The sequence below is a fragment of the Perissodus microlepis genome, chromosome 4 (assembly GCF_051167445.1).
Source record: "Perissodus microlepis isolate ML-2025 ecotype Zambia chromosome 4, ASM5116744v1, whole genome shotgun sequence".
Lineage (NCBI taxonomy): Eukaryota > Metazoa > Chordata > Actinopteri > Cichliformes > Cichlidae > Perissodus > Perissodus microlepis.
In genome coordinates, this window is record NC_140464.1 from 25,503,958 (window position 1) to 25,519,050 (window position 15,093).

Consider the following 15,093-nt stretch of genomic DNA (forward strand, 5'->3'; position numbering starts at 1 on the left):
TGTAGTTGTCATTTGTTTCAGTGGATACAGAGATTTAATCAAAGGCTTGCTAATATGGCCACTTTTACGCCGATTGGCTACGTTACCTAAGCCCCTCCCCCCACACCGACGCGTATTGTCTCGCCGATACTAAAGATGGCGACGGGACCCGCGTAAATTGGAGATCTCTTGGAGGTAGTAAAATTTTCTTCACCTCCCGGTGTTTGCAAACTACACATTCTAGCACTGCATAGGAGATGGAGACAGGAGCGGAGTTAAACGCATGCCCGCGGGTTTCTTTTGTCCACTTGAGCTGACCGCGGCCTAGCTTGTGGGAAAAGCCTCGGGCTTTCCTTAGCGCTGTTCGCCGGCTAGCTCAAGGCACGCTCGGCATGACTGATTGGGAGCCTTTAAATGTTGGGAAGCGACAGGGTGAAAGTGGATAGAGAGGGGGGTGTGTTTGTGTATCTTTACGAAAGTAGGCGGGAAATTTTGTAGCTGTAATTTTCTGTAACTCTTTTTATAGGAGTGGGGCCATATTATAAATGCAGTATAACACAAATAGCATTTTTCCTGTAGTAACTGCTACTCATTGAGCACTTTTAGGTACATCCAAGCTGCTTCGAGGGCTGAGTGTAGGATTAACCGGGAATAGTTAAAGCAAGACATAATCTGTTTGCAAGGAAATTATACCTGACTATTATTTTCACTTGTAACATTTACTGCAACTGCTCTGACTCGCTTTCCCCCTGGTGTTGATATGTTATTTAATGTCTGGACTAGTGTTTTGATTTTTGCTCTTGGTGTTTTTACTTAACAGGTCGGTGTGTTGTCTGACATCTCATATCAAGTGTTGGCAAAGGGGAGACCATGGCTTTTGAGGAGATCAAGGGTAGAGAAGCCATTGGTAATGAAGTGTGACTTATTTACCTTTAGTACCCCCAGAAACACAAACGAACTGTAACAAAACTGCATTTTAGTCTAATCGCTGCTCTTCTGAATGAGATGCACATGTGACCAGAATAATTAGGGTTTTTTTTTTCTTGTGGAAGCCAGAAATATGACGTGGATTTTGTGCATTTTAGATGTGGGAATGGAGGGAGACAGGGGGCTCGTGGCTGGTCGAAGCCAGAGGGAGAAGAGGAGGTCATACAAAGATCTGTTGAGGGAAGAGGAGGAGATTGCTGCTGAAGTACGGAAGTCTTCCAAGAAAAGGCCAAAGGTAAGTTATTTCTCATCAGTAGCTCACCGTCAGTGTTCATGATGGAAGCTATTTATTATGGTTTTGATATTTTTCAAATCAGGATTCAGAACTTTTCATGCTGGGAGGAGAATCACACAAAAAGAAGAAAAAGCATAGCGATGACTACCATTACAGAGGTGAGTGGTTGTGTTTTAATTTAACACTGGGAAGATATATTGTCATGTTGTGTTCTTGTAATTGAGCTTGTATTTTTCTTCCTTTTTATTCTCTCAACAGACCATGATGGTTCAGGCCCTCCTCCCCACAAGAAGAAGCACAAGTCTTCGGACCGCTCCCCGCCCCTTTCTTCTCCCTCATCATCCCATCCCACAGATACGGCGATGGGTCTCCTGCAGGCTATCACCTCTCCCCTGGCCACAGGTTCAGATCCCAGCCCCCACTTGCATAAGAAGCCCTCCTACCCGTCCTTCTCTTCGCACTCTTCCAAGGACCGCAAACGTGAGAGCAGCGGCGGCGGCGGAAGCACGGGGAGCCATTCTTCTTTCTCTCACTCCCGTCCCACCTCTTCGTCATCATCTTCCTCCAAGAAGCACTCCTCCAGCTCCTCTTCCTCCAAATCCTCTCTGTTCCACGGCGGCGTCCCCAAAGAAGAGCCCTTGACATTACGTGAAGCGGATGGGTTGAAGATGAAGCTCATCATGTCGCCAGAGAAAGAGGAGGGAGAGAGCTTCCCATGTACGCCGCACTCCTCCAAAGGAGGGGTGAAGAAAGAGAAGGATCGGGAGGGGGCACTACCTTCAAAGTCGCCCAAAAAGAAGCTGCAGCAGAATAGAGATCCGCTGCCTGTGGTGGGGAAAGAGGTGGAAGTGGAAGGTAGGATGAATCTGTACATTCGATCAAAAAATGTTCAAATTTGGATTAATCACTTACAAAAAAAAGTCTGACTTAAGACTTTTGCAAAGTTCTGTATACACAGCACACTATCCATTTCCTCAGTTTTTATTTTTTCTTAAATTAATATTTGTTATTCTACTCTGGTATGAAGGACATTATGGAGGTGGCATGGGAGATGAAAGCTCTTCTTCTGGGGCAGAACTGGAGGCAGGTGAACTGGTTATAGACGATTCATATACGCACTTGTCAAAAAAGAAGAAGAAGAGCAAGAAAAGCAAAAAGAAAAAGGACAAAGAAAAAGACAGAGACAAGGAGAAAAGTGGGAAGGACAAGAAGCACAGCAAAGGATTTAGCGGTGAGTTCACTCAGAAGCATTTTTTTGGAAACACTTTGTCCTGCATTTTTGGTATTGGAATCAAACTGTGGAAACAGAGGCGTCTCTATTGTTTATACATGATCATAAAAACACAGTTTACACTTTTTGGGACCGTCTTTACTAGTTAGCCAGCTAGCCAGACTCATGTCTAGCTGCCAGCAGTTATTGTGGTTTCATGCCAACATTTAATAATTGGTTTCCTTATGGCTGACAAGAGGAAACCTGCTGCATCACGGTTTCACTTGGAAAATTTAGCTTTAGTCAGCTTCAACTCTCCCCATGGTTTTTGTTAGTTGTTAAAAGTGTCAGCATAACTGTAACCATAACTGTTAACAACATAACACGTGCTGATTTACTATACTAATACACTTTTCTAATGTTAGGAACATTAGGAAATGCACTAACATTGATACAGTGATACTTAAATTCGTGTTTTACAGGGTAGTTATACCAAAGTCATGTGCTTTGGTATAACTACCCTGAGTCATGGTATTAATGTGGTGCAATCAGTCTTTCAGAAAACGCAGCTAAATGCAATACACTAAGTTAAAAATAAATTAAACATCAGGGCAACTCCAGAAAACTCAGCATTCTCTAAAAATAGTTTAGCCTGTTTGCTTAAGCAAAGTGGCCAAGAGGACTGGCTAAATATGAACGTGTTTCCACCTCAAGTGAAGGTAACAGTGTATGTCTGTATAAGTCTGTAGTTACTTGAGATACAGTTAGCTTCAGTTTATGCTCCGTTTAAAAAATTAGTAACATACTGTCAGATGTCAAAATCAAATCCACTGTCATTGTGTTGGATAAAAAGACAGGAAAAAAAGCAAACAGCTGCAGGGCGATAATGAGTTAACTTGGAAAGTATTTCAGTGCTTGACAGCGTGAGGAGGGCAAGTGGAGCCTGAGCTGTTCCTCTCTGGGTGACAGACACATTTCTAGGGCTAGCAAACTAAACGTTTCAGGTGTCTGATATCCTCTGTTTTCATTAAGCATTTTTAAAATCAGCTTCCTATGTTCAGGTTCAGTGTTCACCTCAAGTCAGTGAGGCATAGGTTAGTGATTGCAAAATCACTAAAAATACAACTGAAGTCATTAAAAATCATGAAAGCAGAGTTCAGCATGAAACAAGGATCAGCAGTAACCACACAATGCAACTGTAATAGAATAAACAATGATAAAGATAAAACAAACTACACTGTGCATAGTGTTCAAAATAAAGATAAACATAAAAATGTGATCAACAAAAAAGAATAAACAACTGTGGTAAGAGTATATTGTTGTCATGTCAAGTACATTAAGATAAAAACTGGTGTGTGAAGTTGGCAAACAACATTATGACAAACAGTCTGAGCAGACTGATGAATGGGACCTGACCGGTTTGAATGTCACATGATGTGATTTGTCTTCTGATTAATGCTGTCAACACAGTGGCTTTTGATGACAAAGGGAAATGGCATTTGAAGGTTTCTGCCAGGAAACTCTGCTTTTGAGGACACCGTCGAGTGTGGAATTTAGCTAGGTTTGAAGCAGAAGCATTTCATTATCCTTTAGTTCTCACCGAGAGCTTTCGCAAATGATATCAAGGAAGGAGGTGGCATTTAGAGGCTGAAGTCTTTAAAAGCTCTTTGTATTGTAAACACAGCTGTAACGTTGGCAGGGGGAAAGCCAGTGATTCTTTTCCTATTCACTGCTGCTACATTTTACAGCACACTTAAGCTGAAATGAATTTATGTGACTGCTGAAGCTTTATAGCTTAAAATGATGTAGGTTAAACAGCAGCCACCACCTCTTTTTCTAGTAGTGATACTGGCCTGGAGGCATGTTTAACGGGTGGGGTTAGTCATGAGGGCCCTCTCTGAGTTAGTCACTTTGAAGGACTTTGAACTAAGTGTGAGCTAAAAACCACTGGGAGGAGGGTGCTATAGGCTCCAGATTCTCAATAACAATATTTCTGATGATACAGAAAAATGCTACTTGTATTCAGCAGAATTTATAAGTTTAAGTAAATAAAGGTTATTTGCCATCCTCCTTTTCCAGTTAGCTGCTGCCATTAGTGGCAGTCAGCAGCTGCACAATATTGTTAGTGATTTAAAAAAAATTCCACCTGGGATGTTGGATCTTGGGTTGAACTTTTTTTTTTTTATCCAGCTGCTTAAAGCCCAGCGTTCCCACCGTCTAACCTAATCAGTAATTTCCTCTTCCTGTCATATGGAGTTAATTTGTTTGCTTTTAGACTGCACAACACCAACTTCTAGTATCTCCTCCTTCATAGTCTGGTTGTACTTGATCGTGTGTTTGTGGTTTCCACTTTTAGCAGGAACCGTTTTCTTGCATATTCTGCAAAGCGTTGTGCTTTGTTTGAGGCTGTTTCAGGTACTAAACCGTCATCAGAGACCAACACAGGATTGTGTCATTGTTTCCTTAGAGGAGAAGGCAAATTAATGCAGTTATTGGGCAGTTGAATTGATGAGTATTAATACTGACTCCATCCATAATAATGTTTCACAAAAGGGCCCATTTCTTTTCTGAAGCCAGTGTAGTTAACGCTACATCTGCCCATTTATCTTTGTATGACTGTCACCAGACTCATCAAAGAGCCACAGTCACTCCCATCCCACGGTCACTCACAGTGCTGTGGGCCCTATGTATGCCATGGGCACGCCTATCCCTCCACACCACCACCAAGGCAGCGACGGTACGACAGAGAAGAAGAAGAAGGAGGACAAAGATCGAGACAAGCACGAGAAGGATAAAGATAAGGTGAGATAGTATTTAGATACATTTCTCGTTCTTTGTAAGTAAATGTTAATGATGTGCTCAATTGTTGTTGTTGTTTTTCTGTCATCAAGCCCAAGAAGAAAAACACAACAGCGTATCAGGTGTTCTGTAAGGAGTACAGGGTCAACATAAATGCAGAACAGCCGGGACTAGGTGAGAAAAACTTTGAAATACAATATAATTTGTGATGAAACACTTTAAATCTAACGGTAAGAAAAAAAACATATAAACTGAATGGGTTTGTATATAATCTGCAGTGTTTGGCGAACTGAGTAAAAAATTGGCAGAGGTTTGGAAGGCGATGCCTGAAAAGGACAAGCTGGTAGGTTTTTGTCTTTTGCTATAATCCAGTGTGGCTTACATGCCTTTAAGTGCTGGTGGTGTGCTTCATGTGTATGTTTTTCTGTAGGTTTGGAGGCAGAAAGCTCAGTATTTGCAGCACAAACAAAACAAAGCTGAAGCCACGACGGTCAAACACAAGACATCCAGCGAGACCAAAAGCAAAGGTATATTTGACTGTGAGCGCGGTGGTTTTTTAGTCCACTCACTGTTGGCTCTTTGCTGCCGTCTGTAAGTGCCGTTTTCTCTGTAAAGTTGCAGGGACATCGACAGGAGTGGTGTCTCCAACCAGAGCGCCTGGCACCATGTCCCTGTCCCCGGCTCGAGTCCCAGATGTCGATCCCATTGATGCAGCGGCTCACCTGCAGCTGCTGGGAGAGTCTCTGTCCCTAATTGGACATCGGCTCCAGGAAACAGAGGTGAGTTTTAAATGCGCACACCTATAAAAGCTTTTATCTAAAAATGAAAGCATAAATGCAAATTTTTAAATTGAATTCGTTAATGTGCAATGAAACCAGTAAGCCATGTTTTCTCGCACTAGGGGATGGTGGCTGTATCCGGGAGTTTGTCTGTTCTTCTGGACTCTATCTTGTGCGCGCTGGGCCCGCTGACCTGTCTCACAGCACAGATACCACAGTTAAATGGATGTCCTCGAAACGTCCTGGTATCGTACCATCAGCTTCATTCAATTCTTCACAGATTCTACTGTCAAACGTTTCTGCTTGTTTTTGATAACCGTTCACTGTATAATATGTGGTTTTTATCGCAGCCTGCTAACAAAGCTCTTGTCTCCTTCTGTCAGTCAAATACATTGGACAACATCGCCTACATCATGCCTGGACTTTGAGGAAAAGATGACTGGAAATCTGGGGGAAACACTTGACCAGGGAGATCCTTCGGACTTTAATTTAAGCCTCGGCTTGGCATTTGAAAAATGTGGATATTTTTTGCATCGATGTGTTTTTAAAGTGTATTTTTTTAAGAACTTGTTTCTCTTAGATTTCTAATTGCTGTATTTTTAAATGGAACATTTTACTGAACATGTTAATCTTACAAGGCACGTCGGCTTGGTTTTACTGTTACTGTACAACTGTCTGTTTTATGGATGGATGTAGTGGACTGGATGTGTGTGTGTTTGTGTATGCTTAGCTCTTCAGTGGCACGTTAATTGCGTGAGAGTTCAATACATGTCTACATATTGAACTTTTTTCTTTTTTACAGAAGTGTACAGAAACCTTTAAGTTCCCTGCTCATCACTGACATAATGTAATATATTTCACATCTGCTTAGTTGTTCTTTTATTCTGTATAAATGACTCATTTTATACATGTAATATTTTACTGTGTATATAACATGTGAAAACTTGATAGAATACACCTTTAGGTGTGACTTTGTTGTCGTGAAGAGATGTTCCAACAATTCACCGCCGGCTTAAACTTGAACCATGTGGCAACATTAAAATGATCACTTCCCAGATTCAGCTAATATTTTTTTAATGAATTCTGAGTACCAACATCCAGACCATGTTCGAAGTCACTTTAATCACTTTTCTTCTCCCATTCTGATGCTCAGTTTGAACTTCAGGAGGTCATATTGACCATGTCTGCATTTCTAAATGCACTGAGTATTGGCTGGTTAGATATTTGCATTAACAGCAGATGGATTGGTGCAGTTATAAATGGCTTATCTGTCTTACCTTATGAGTAAAAAGTCTATGTTCAAAAACCAACTGGTCATTTGATAAATAAAGTCATCCAGTTAAACTGAGTAAATTATTCCCCCCGGGTTAACAATTGTAAACTTCGGTGCCGACATCCATGCCCTGATGTGCGGATGGTGCCATCAACACTTCCCACAACAGATGGAGCTGTGTTCACCTCTGGCGGAGTGAACTTCAGTGTCAGAGGCAGGGCTGAGTCAGCCCGCAGGAATTAGGAAGTGTGTTTTTACGCCTGATTCAACGCTACATACGACAGCGAGCAGGAACAGAAATGTCAGCATCTGCTACACAGTCAGGTAGGTTTGATAAATTGTCTCGCATGTGGCGTTTCGGGGACAGAAACCATGAAATAAGAGGAAAGTTAGGGGCGCGGCTCCTCCACGGTCGGTTTACGGGAAGCAGCAGCTAGCTGCAAAGGGCGCAGCCAGCTGAGGTGAAACGCTTCAAAGCTCAATGTAGCAGACGAGCTTACGACACGCACACCCGGCAAACAGGGTGGGCCTTATCTCTGTAAACAACTCGCATGATAAAGAGCAGACAGCTTATACATGGCAGTCATTTTGGGCTATAAGTGAATTTAAAAACTCGGTCCCTTTAAAGTGAGCACACTTCAGTGTATGAAATAAGTGCAGCGTGTCATGAAAACGTTTTTTCTCTCTCTCTCTTGTTGAGCAGAGCTGAGGCTGGTGGTACTGGGCCGGAGTGGGGCAGGGAAGAAGACTGCAATATGCAAAATCCTCGGCCTGCAAGACTACCAGCAGGACACAGATGATGATGCTGTCCAGGAGTGCAGTAAACACAGAGGGGAAGTCGCGGGCAGACAGGTAACAATAACTGACGAGTATGGACTGTGTGGTCCTTTATAAGTTCACCTGCTTATTTCTGAAGTCTGCATGTCTCTTTTGTGCTTTTGAAAAATTATAGCCAGATGTTTACAAAATACAATACCTTAAAATATGAGTATAAATGTCAATAAAAAAACCAAAACTTTATTATCTATTAATGTGTTAATTTCCCAAACAGTTAACATTAATATCGGAGTACCCCAGGGTTCAATTTTGGGTCCTCTGTTGTTTTGTTTTTTTGGGGGGTTTTTTTGGTTAACTTTTTTTTTTATAATGGTGGTCAGGGGGAAAGCCAATGAGACTCAGTGTCTCATTACATAAGAGGCCTGTTTCAGACAAAATTATTACAATTTAGTTTAAATATGATTTAGTTTTAAGTTTAGTCTATAAAGTAATAATTTACCTACATTTAGTCAACCTACCTGCCAGATGTATGTTCATAATATGATTATACAACAATCAGGCATAACATTATTACCACCTGCTTAATATTGTGTTGGTCCCCCTTTTGCTGCCAAAATGAGCCCTGACCCATTGAGGCACGGACTCCACTAGACCCCTGAAGGCGTGCTGAGGTATCTAGCATCAAAATGTGAAGGGGGGAGGGCTCTATTGATTGTTCTTCTTTGTCCAGCACATCTCACGGATGCTCAATTGGATTGAGATCTGGGGATTTTGAAGCCAAGTCAGCACCTCAAACTCATTGTGCTCCTGAAACCATTCCTGAACCATTTTTGGTTGGTGGCAGGGTCCATTATCCGGCTGAAAGAGGCCACAGCCATCAGTTAATACTGTTTCCATGAAAGGGTGTTCATGTTCTGTAACAATGCTTAAGTAGGTTTGTCAAAGTAACCACATGGTTCGCAGGATCCAAGGTTTGCGTGTAGAACATTGGCCAAAGCGTCACACTGCCTCTGCCAGCTCACCTTCTTCCCACAGTGCATCCTGAACCTAGATGTTCCTTAGGTAAGGGATGCGCACGCAGCCAACCATCCATGTGATGTACAAGAAAATGTGGTTTATCAGACCAGGCTATCTTCCTCCATTGCTCCATGGTCCAGTTCTGGTGCTCATGTGTTGAAGCTTTTGGTGGTGGGCAGGAGTCAGCATGGACACCCTGACTGGTCTGCAGCTATACAGCCCCATACACAACAAACTGTGATGCTGTGTGTTCTAACACCTTTCTATCAGAACCAGGATTAACCTTTTCAGCAGTTTGAGCTGCAGTAGCTTGTCTCTCTGTCTCAGACCACACAGGCCAGCCAGCCTTTGCTCCTCAGGTGCATCCATGAGCCTGTCACTGGTTCATCACTGTACCTTGCTTGGACCACTTCAGACTGGGAACACCCCACAAGAGCTGCAGTGTTGGAGATGCTCTGACCCAGTCATTTAGCAATCACAGTTTGGTCAAACTTGCTCAAATCCTTACATTTGCCCGCTTTCCTTGTTCTAACACATCAACTCTGAGGACAAAATATTCAGTTGCATCCTAATATATCCCACCCACTAAAAACTGCCACGATCAAGGGATAATCAGCGTTACTCACTTCACCTGACAGTGGTTAAAATGTTATGCCTGATTGGTTTACAGCTACATGCTAAAATCAAGGAGCAGGTTGCTGAAGAACTGTCAGCTACAGTGGTGAAGACGACAAACTGACCATCAAATTCATGTTTCTCTTAATGTTTGCCATAAACCTGCCATTGACTGCAGATGAAAATTAGCCTGTGTGGCATATTTACATGAAGGATTTAAGGGCTTGTGTTAATATATATAAATTGTCCCTTTGAAATAAACATATATGTTTAAAAACATATATACATGATAAATATTAAGGATCCTTTTCTGGTTGTTTTGGCGACACCTGTGGTTACAATGGTTAATAACAGAAACATTTTTGTGTGAAAGAAAATGTAACTCCTAATAAATTCTCTCTCTCTCTCTTCTTGATAACGTGCTGCTGCTTAATCGTGCAGATGGTAGATGCGGTCTGAATTTTGTCCAGTGGCATTTCCTGTAAACACCTTCTTGCATGTCGACATCACTGAATCCTCTCATCTGAAATGCAAGCTGATGTACTCAGACGCAACAATGAGCACGAATGCATTTAAAAGCCAGTTTGCAGTATTCATTTGAGTTTCTTACCTCACAGGAAAAAAGAAATGTGTGCTTAACCAACCAGGCACATTTAAATGATTAAGAAAACCCACAAAATTAAGCATGACTGGGTTTCAAAATTTTGCAAAAAAAAAAAAAGCAACTGTGGAACTCTCGGGGCGTATCTGCTCAAGGCTTTGGTTTACAGCGCTCGCACCAGCCAAAAGAAACTGAGCCAACAGACCTGGGTTTGTTTTAACGCATTAGTTGTAAAACCATAGCCTTGTTATATGTACTCTATGGTGTGAAATCTCAATGCACACTGATACTAAATATATTCATCACTTTGCAGCTGTTGCTCTCATGTGGTCAACTATATATATAAAAAACAAACAAATGTGGTTAATAGGCTCAGTAATTCTACCATTAGCCTTCACACCAAAGCAAAAACAAACACCTGAATCTGCTGGGTGGTCAATGCAGTTAAATTTGTTTTACAGCCTCCAAGGAAGGCTAGGTGGACGATACTACTGTGAAATGCTTGCCTAGTGTAATTCTAATATAAGCAAACAAGGCAAGCTACATTTATTAGTGTGAAGGAACTGCTGACAATGGACAAGGACAGGAGGATGAAGGGGAGGGAGATTAAGATGTTATATACACAGGCTGTAAATAAAAGATGGATGTAGCCACTGTGGGTGTGACCCACATTTTTTAATGTTAATTTTTTAACATTAGGGTTTGGCTTCCACCAATGTTTTTTTTTTTTTTTTCCGAGTCAGAAGTGACCGTATTAGGTCAAGATTGTGAATTTCTGTATCATAAGCTAATGCTAACAAGCTTGCTTGCCAACCTGCGTCTGTAAACTGCATGAACAGAGATACTGGCTAACGCCTTGTAATAAAATACTCAAATTTTACTAACCAAAACTGGAGTGCACACTTCTCGGACGGGCTGTGCCACACAGAAAGCTATGTTATTTGTCAGATAAGCTATTAAAAACAGGCCAAAGGGCCACAAACAAGAACTCAACTGACTAGCCTTAAAAAATTCAAATAGGTGGATTATACAAACATACAATTGTTATAAGGATGTAAATAAATGTTTGAGACCAAAACTGTTTTAGTTGTAAATGTGTTATTTTCATTTCTGAGTCGAGTATTTTAACAGCAGAGGATCGACTCGCTTTTGGAGCCAGCCTCAAGTACTAATTTGAATTAGTTGTGTTTGAGCCCTGAGATTTGTTCCTTGGTTCCATAGCTTTCAATGGTAACAGATTGAGCCATAAATCTGTGTTAAACTGGCTTCTGCAATTCAAATTCTGACATCCAAGAACGATTTACAGGTCAAAGCTAGCTAACAAACTGCAGGTTGTAGTAACTTTCAGTGGATCAGCAGAACCACTGATGCTAACATGTAGTGGATTCTGTAAGGCTGTAATATTAGGGCTTGCTATAGAGTTAGTGTATTATTAAGACAAGAGTAAGTCCTGAACACACGTATAAATAAAGATGCAAAGGTATCTCAACAGTGCAGTCCAATATAGTTCAGTCTTTTCATATTTTTTCAGTGCTTTTGTTTCCAACATGAAAAATGTGTTCAGTAAATCTCTGAATTTACTGACTTTAATCCTTATAAAAGTGTAAATATCCATGAAATTTGTGAAGAAAGTTTGGAATTGCCATGCACACATAGACTGAACTTCATTCACGTAGTGAGTTCAGTTTAAGAATACCAAAGTAAAAAAAAATCTTTGTAAATAACAGATGTATTTTTTAAACAGGTGCATTGTAATCAATTGTAATTGCTTTTTCTTTATGCTTCTGTCACATCTCTGCAGGTGGTGATAGTCTCCAGTCCAGCCTGGTACGGTTCAGGTTGCAACTCAGAGGAAAGAAGAAATTACATTTCCTCCTTCATCGCCTCATCCAGCCCTGGGCCACACGCCTTTCTGCTCTGTGTCCCAGCAAACCAGCCGGCTGATGAAGAGGCCAAGGCACTGGATGTCCTGAAGAAGCTCTTTGGTTCCTCTGCTGTAAGCAGAAATACCATCATACTCTTCACCCACACAGATGTGCTGGATGAGGACGAGCAGCTGGAAGAATACCTCGTCACATGGCGAAAGGACCTAATGGAGCTGGTGGAGAGATGCGGAGAGCGCTACCACACCCTGGAAGCCCGCAGTGGAGAACAAGATGGAAGAACAGCGGTGGAGGAGCTACTGGAGAAAGTCGAGCAGGCAGTTATGAAGAGTGGGGGTTTACACTTTAGCTGCCCTCTGTACCAGGAGGCTGAGGAAAGGGTGAGAGAGAGGCAGGCAGAGATAGTGAGACAGAGGAGAAGAAAGGAGCTGAATGACCAGGTGTCTCCCACAGACTCCCAACTGGAGAATGAGGAAGAATTGGAAGAGGTCCGGGAAGAAGCAGAGAGGAGCATAGGTGACCTGAATGTGGATGTAGATAGCATTTTTCCCTCTTCTGATGTTTCACCTTCTTCCTCTGCTCCGTCTTTCCTCGGGGGCTTGTGGGAAAAGCTGACAGGGTGGATTAGGTGGCTGTCCTCTCTGGTGAGAAGGGAGTCGCTGCTGGGGTCACTGGTCGGCCTGTTCGTGGGAGGGACGTATGGAGGTATGGTTGGGGCCACTGTGGGATCTGTGGCTACTGAAGTGGGGCGAAGAAAAACAGAGAAAACTAAATGAGAAGCAATCTCATGTTTAAGTTGCACCTTAAAGTCACTCTACTGTGTTCCACAAACCACTGTATTGCTGGGCTGTGGGCTTACCCACTAACACAAAATAGCATGTTTCCCTGATTACAAATAATGCTTTATAGATCAGTTTTAACCCGTAAATAAGGACAATTTAGGGTTTGCTGGATTTGAAAAATCTTTTGGCTGGTATGTTCTCACATGTAACTGCCGCTGTCTTTTTTGCTAGCTTAGTATTCAATATTGTCGGCATGACTCAGATCTTTGCCTCTTTCTGTACTTCAAGTACATGAAGACGCCATCTCGTCTGTAAACAAACCGCTGAGTGGTAGCGAAAACTTGTCTTTCATGCAAACTGTGGGAGACTGCAGCAGTTTGCTGTAACCAAAGTAATCAGAGGTTTTTAGTGGAGCACTGGACACACCTTATTTCAACTAGTGATAGCACGCAACCTTCTGCAACCACTTGCCAATTGATCAGGGAATGCACATTTTTTCCTAAAAACCGATAGTTATCAGCTGGTTGTGGAGGCCTCTGTGACTGGGACCTAACAGAGCATCCGAGATGTCCTGATGAATGCAGCTTTCTAACCAAGCTTGCTAGCAGTGTTATTTTTTTCACGTTGGCAAATAGTTGGTTCTTGACACAGGGAAAAGACACATAATAAAATTTATTTGGGGGGTGGCTGGTTCTGTCCAACTTGCCTTTCCTTTTAGCTCTATTTTTGATCTCCATCAGCTTCTGAGGAAAATATCAAACTTTTAAGCTGCTGTGTTCACAAGCTAGTTTCTGACTTTACTGTGTTTGTTTGTGTTTTCCCCTCCCTTTTCCCTCCCTTCCTCTGTCAATGAAAAAAGTCAGCGAAAACGTAAAAATCAACAAGCTTAAAGAAGTTGACATAGAGTGCAGAGCTAGCACTACACTAGCTCGTCAAACTAACTGCATCTAAACCCATTACTGTGAAAATTTTGAATATCCTTTTAACTTTCCTATAAAAAGGATATCATACAACAGCCAAATCGATTATTCATAACCTTGCAAGTAGCTCGTCCTTATGAGTGGACTATTACTGATCTCTAAAGAAATTATTTATCATTAAGTAACAACTCCTGAACCTGTTTTATGCTTTGTAGAGAGGGCACAGTGAAGGCTTGAAACACTTTTGTTAGGAGGCAATACTGAGAAGAATCCACAAGGTGGTGACATTGACCTTTATATAGAAGTTTGAAGTTTTCTGAGGTGAACTGAAAGATAATCATTTACTGCCTACCAAGCAAATAAAAGCTTCTGTTTTAAGTACACTCCAGTGTGATTTTTTTAATCTGAAGTGATTGTTCTTCACAGAGATGATTAAGCTGTGGTTACTTGTAGTATGTATGTGTTCTCTTGAGATGCTTTTCTACAATGGCTTCTACCATACTGCAGATTAAAATGAATGGATATAGATAGCTGTGGTGCGAGGAACAAAAGCCCAGGGTTCACGCTGGAGCAGATGAGTCTCGCAGACTCTCTCAGCAGCACACAATGGCAGGTTGTGGCTTTGACACGGCAGTAATTGACACTCTTGCTTAAACCGTCCGTCATGGCCCGTCCTTACATCTCTCTTGTTCGCTGTTGCCTCTTGGTCTCTCTAAGCTGCCGGCGGCTCTGCCTCAGGAGCAGCTAGGCGTTTCCGAATGTGGGTGGTCCGGCCAGGGTGGGAGGGAGAGAGCAAGGCAGGGAGAAAAAGGGAGAGAGAGAGAATTAGCCCGGTTCTCATGTTTCCCAAAAAGAGGAGAGGGAGGGAAGGACAGGAGAAAGAGAGAGTGAGTGAGAAGCAGTGAGAGAGAGAGCAAGAGTCAAAGGGAGAGAACAAGCTCTGGGACTACATCTGTCTTCCAGATGTGGCCTCCTCTTGTCTGAAACGGGGAGGAAAAAAAGGTTTTAAAAGTACAGAAAAATTAGTGCTAAACAGTTTTTTATTGTTAGGGATTACACATACAGTACAGACTACAGCATACAGCACCAACTTCAGAACCCACTCACCAGGATATGCTTCTTTTCCCCCCTGCTTTATGAAACTGCACGCTAGACTCCTTCAAGTTAATGTATATGAAAGAACACCTGTCCAAATATTATTCAGTCTTAGTGGATACACACCACGGATAAGGCAGA

At 42.1% G+C, this 15,093-nt stretch overlaps 2 protein-coding genes across 2 annotated transcripts; both read left to right on the forward strand.

The window, feature by feature from the left end:
- Positions 1-78: 78 nt before the first annotated feature.
- On the forward strand, positions 79-7,046 carry hmgxb4a (HMG box domain containing 4a). Its single transcript, XM_084926724.1, has 13 exons — positions 79-174; positions 800-886; positions 1,065-1,201; positions 1,284-1,359; positions 1,460-2,056; positions 2,229-2,432; positions 5,038-5,213; positions 5,303-5,384; positions 5,489-5,553; positions 5,641-5,737; positions 5,826-5,989; positions 6,112-6,234; positions 6,373-7,046. Exons 2-13 carry the CDS (start codon positions 850-852, stop codon positions 6,415-6,417), a joined length of 1,803 nt encoding a protein of 600 aa, XP_084782850.1. The 5' UTR covers positions 79-174; positions 800-849; the 3' UTR covers positions 6,418-7,046.
- A 367-nt stretch (positions 7,047-7,413) lies between these two features.
- Positions 7,414-14,240, forward strand: LOC146389073 (GTPase IMAP family member 7). Its single transcript, XM_084926725.1, has 3 exons — positions 7,414-7,586; positions 7,966-8,114; positions 12,074-14,240. The coding sequence occupies exons 1-3, from the start codon at positions 7,562-7,564 to the stop codon at positions 12,929-12,931; spliced, it is 1,032 nt and encodes a 343-aa protein (XP_084782851.1). The 5' UTR covers positions 7,414-7,561; the 3' UTR covers positions 12,932-14,240.
- The last annotated feature ends 853 nt before the right edge of the window (positions 14,241-15,093 follow it).

What these genes read in the sequence shown, in the direction of transcription:
- LOC146389073 (XM_084926725.1), top strand. Translation starts at nt 7,562, where the DNA reads ATGTCAGCATCTGCTACACAGTCAG. An exon ending in AGCATCTGCTACACAGTCAG is followed by an intron (nt 7,587 to 7,965) that starts GTAGGTTTGATA and finishes CTTGTTGAGCAG; the next exon opens with AGCTGAGGCTGGTGGTACTG. An exon ending in GGGAAGTCGCGGGCAGACAG is followed by an intron (nt 8,115 to 12,073) that starts GTAACAATAACT and finishes ACATCTCTGCAG; the next exon opens with GTGGTGATAGTCTCCAGTCC.
- hmgxb4a (XM_084926724.1), top strand. Translation starts at nt 850, where the DNA reads ATGGCTTTTGAGGAGATCAAGGGTAGAGAAGCCATTG. An exon ending in CGATGACTACCATTACAGAG is followed by an intron (nt 1,360 to 1,459) that starts GTGAGTGGTTGT and finishes TTCTCTCAACAG; the next exon opens with ACCATGATGGTTCAGGCCCT. An exon ending in CAGCGAGACCAAAAGCAAAG is followed by an intron (nt 5,738 to 5,825) that starts GTATATTTGACT and finishes TTCTCTGTAAAG; the next exon opens with TTGCAGGGACATCGACAGGA.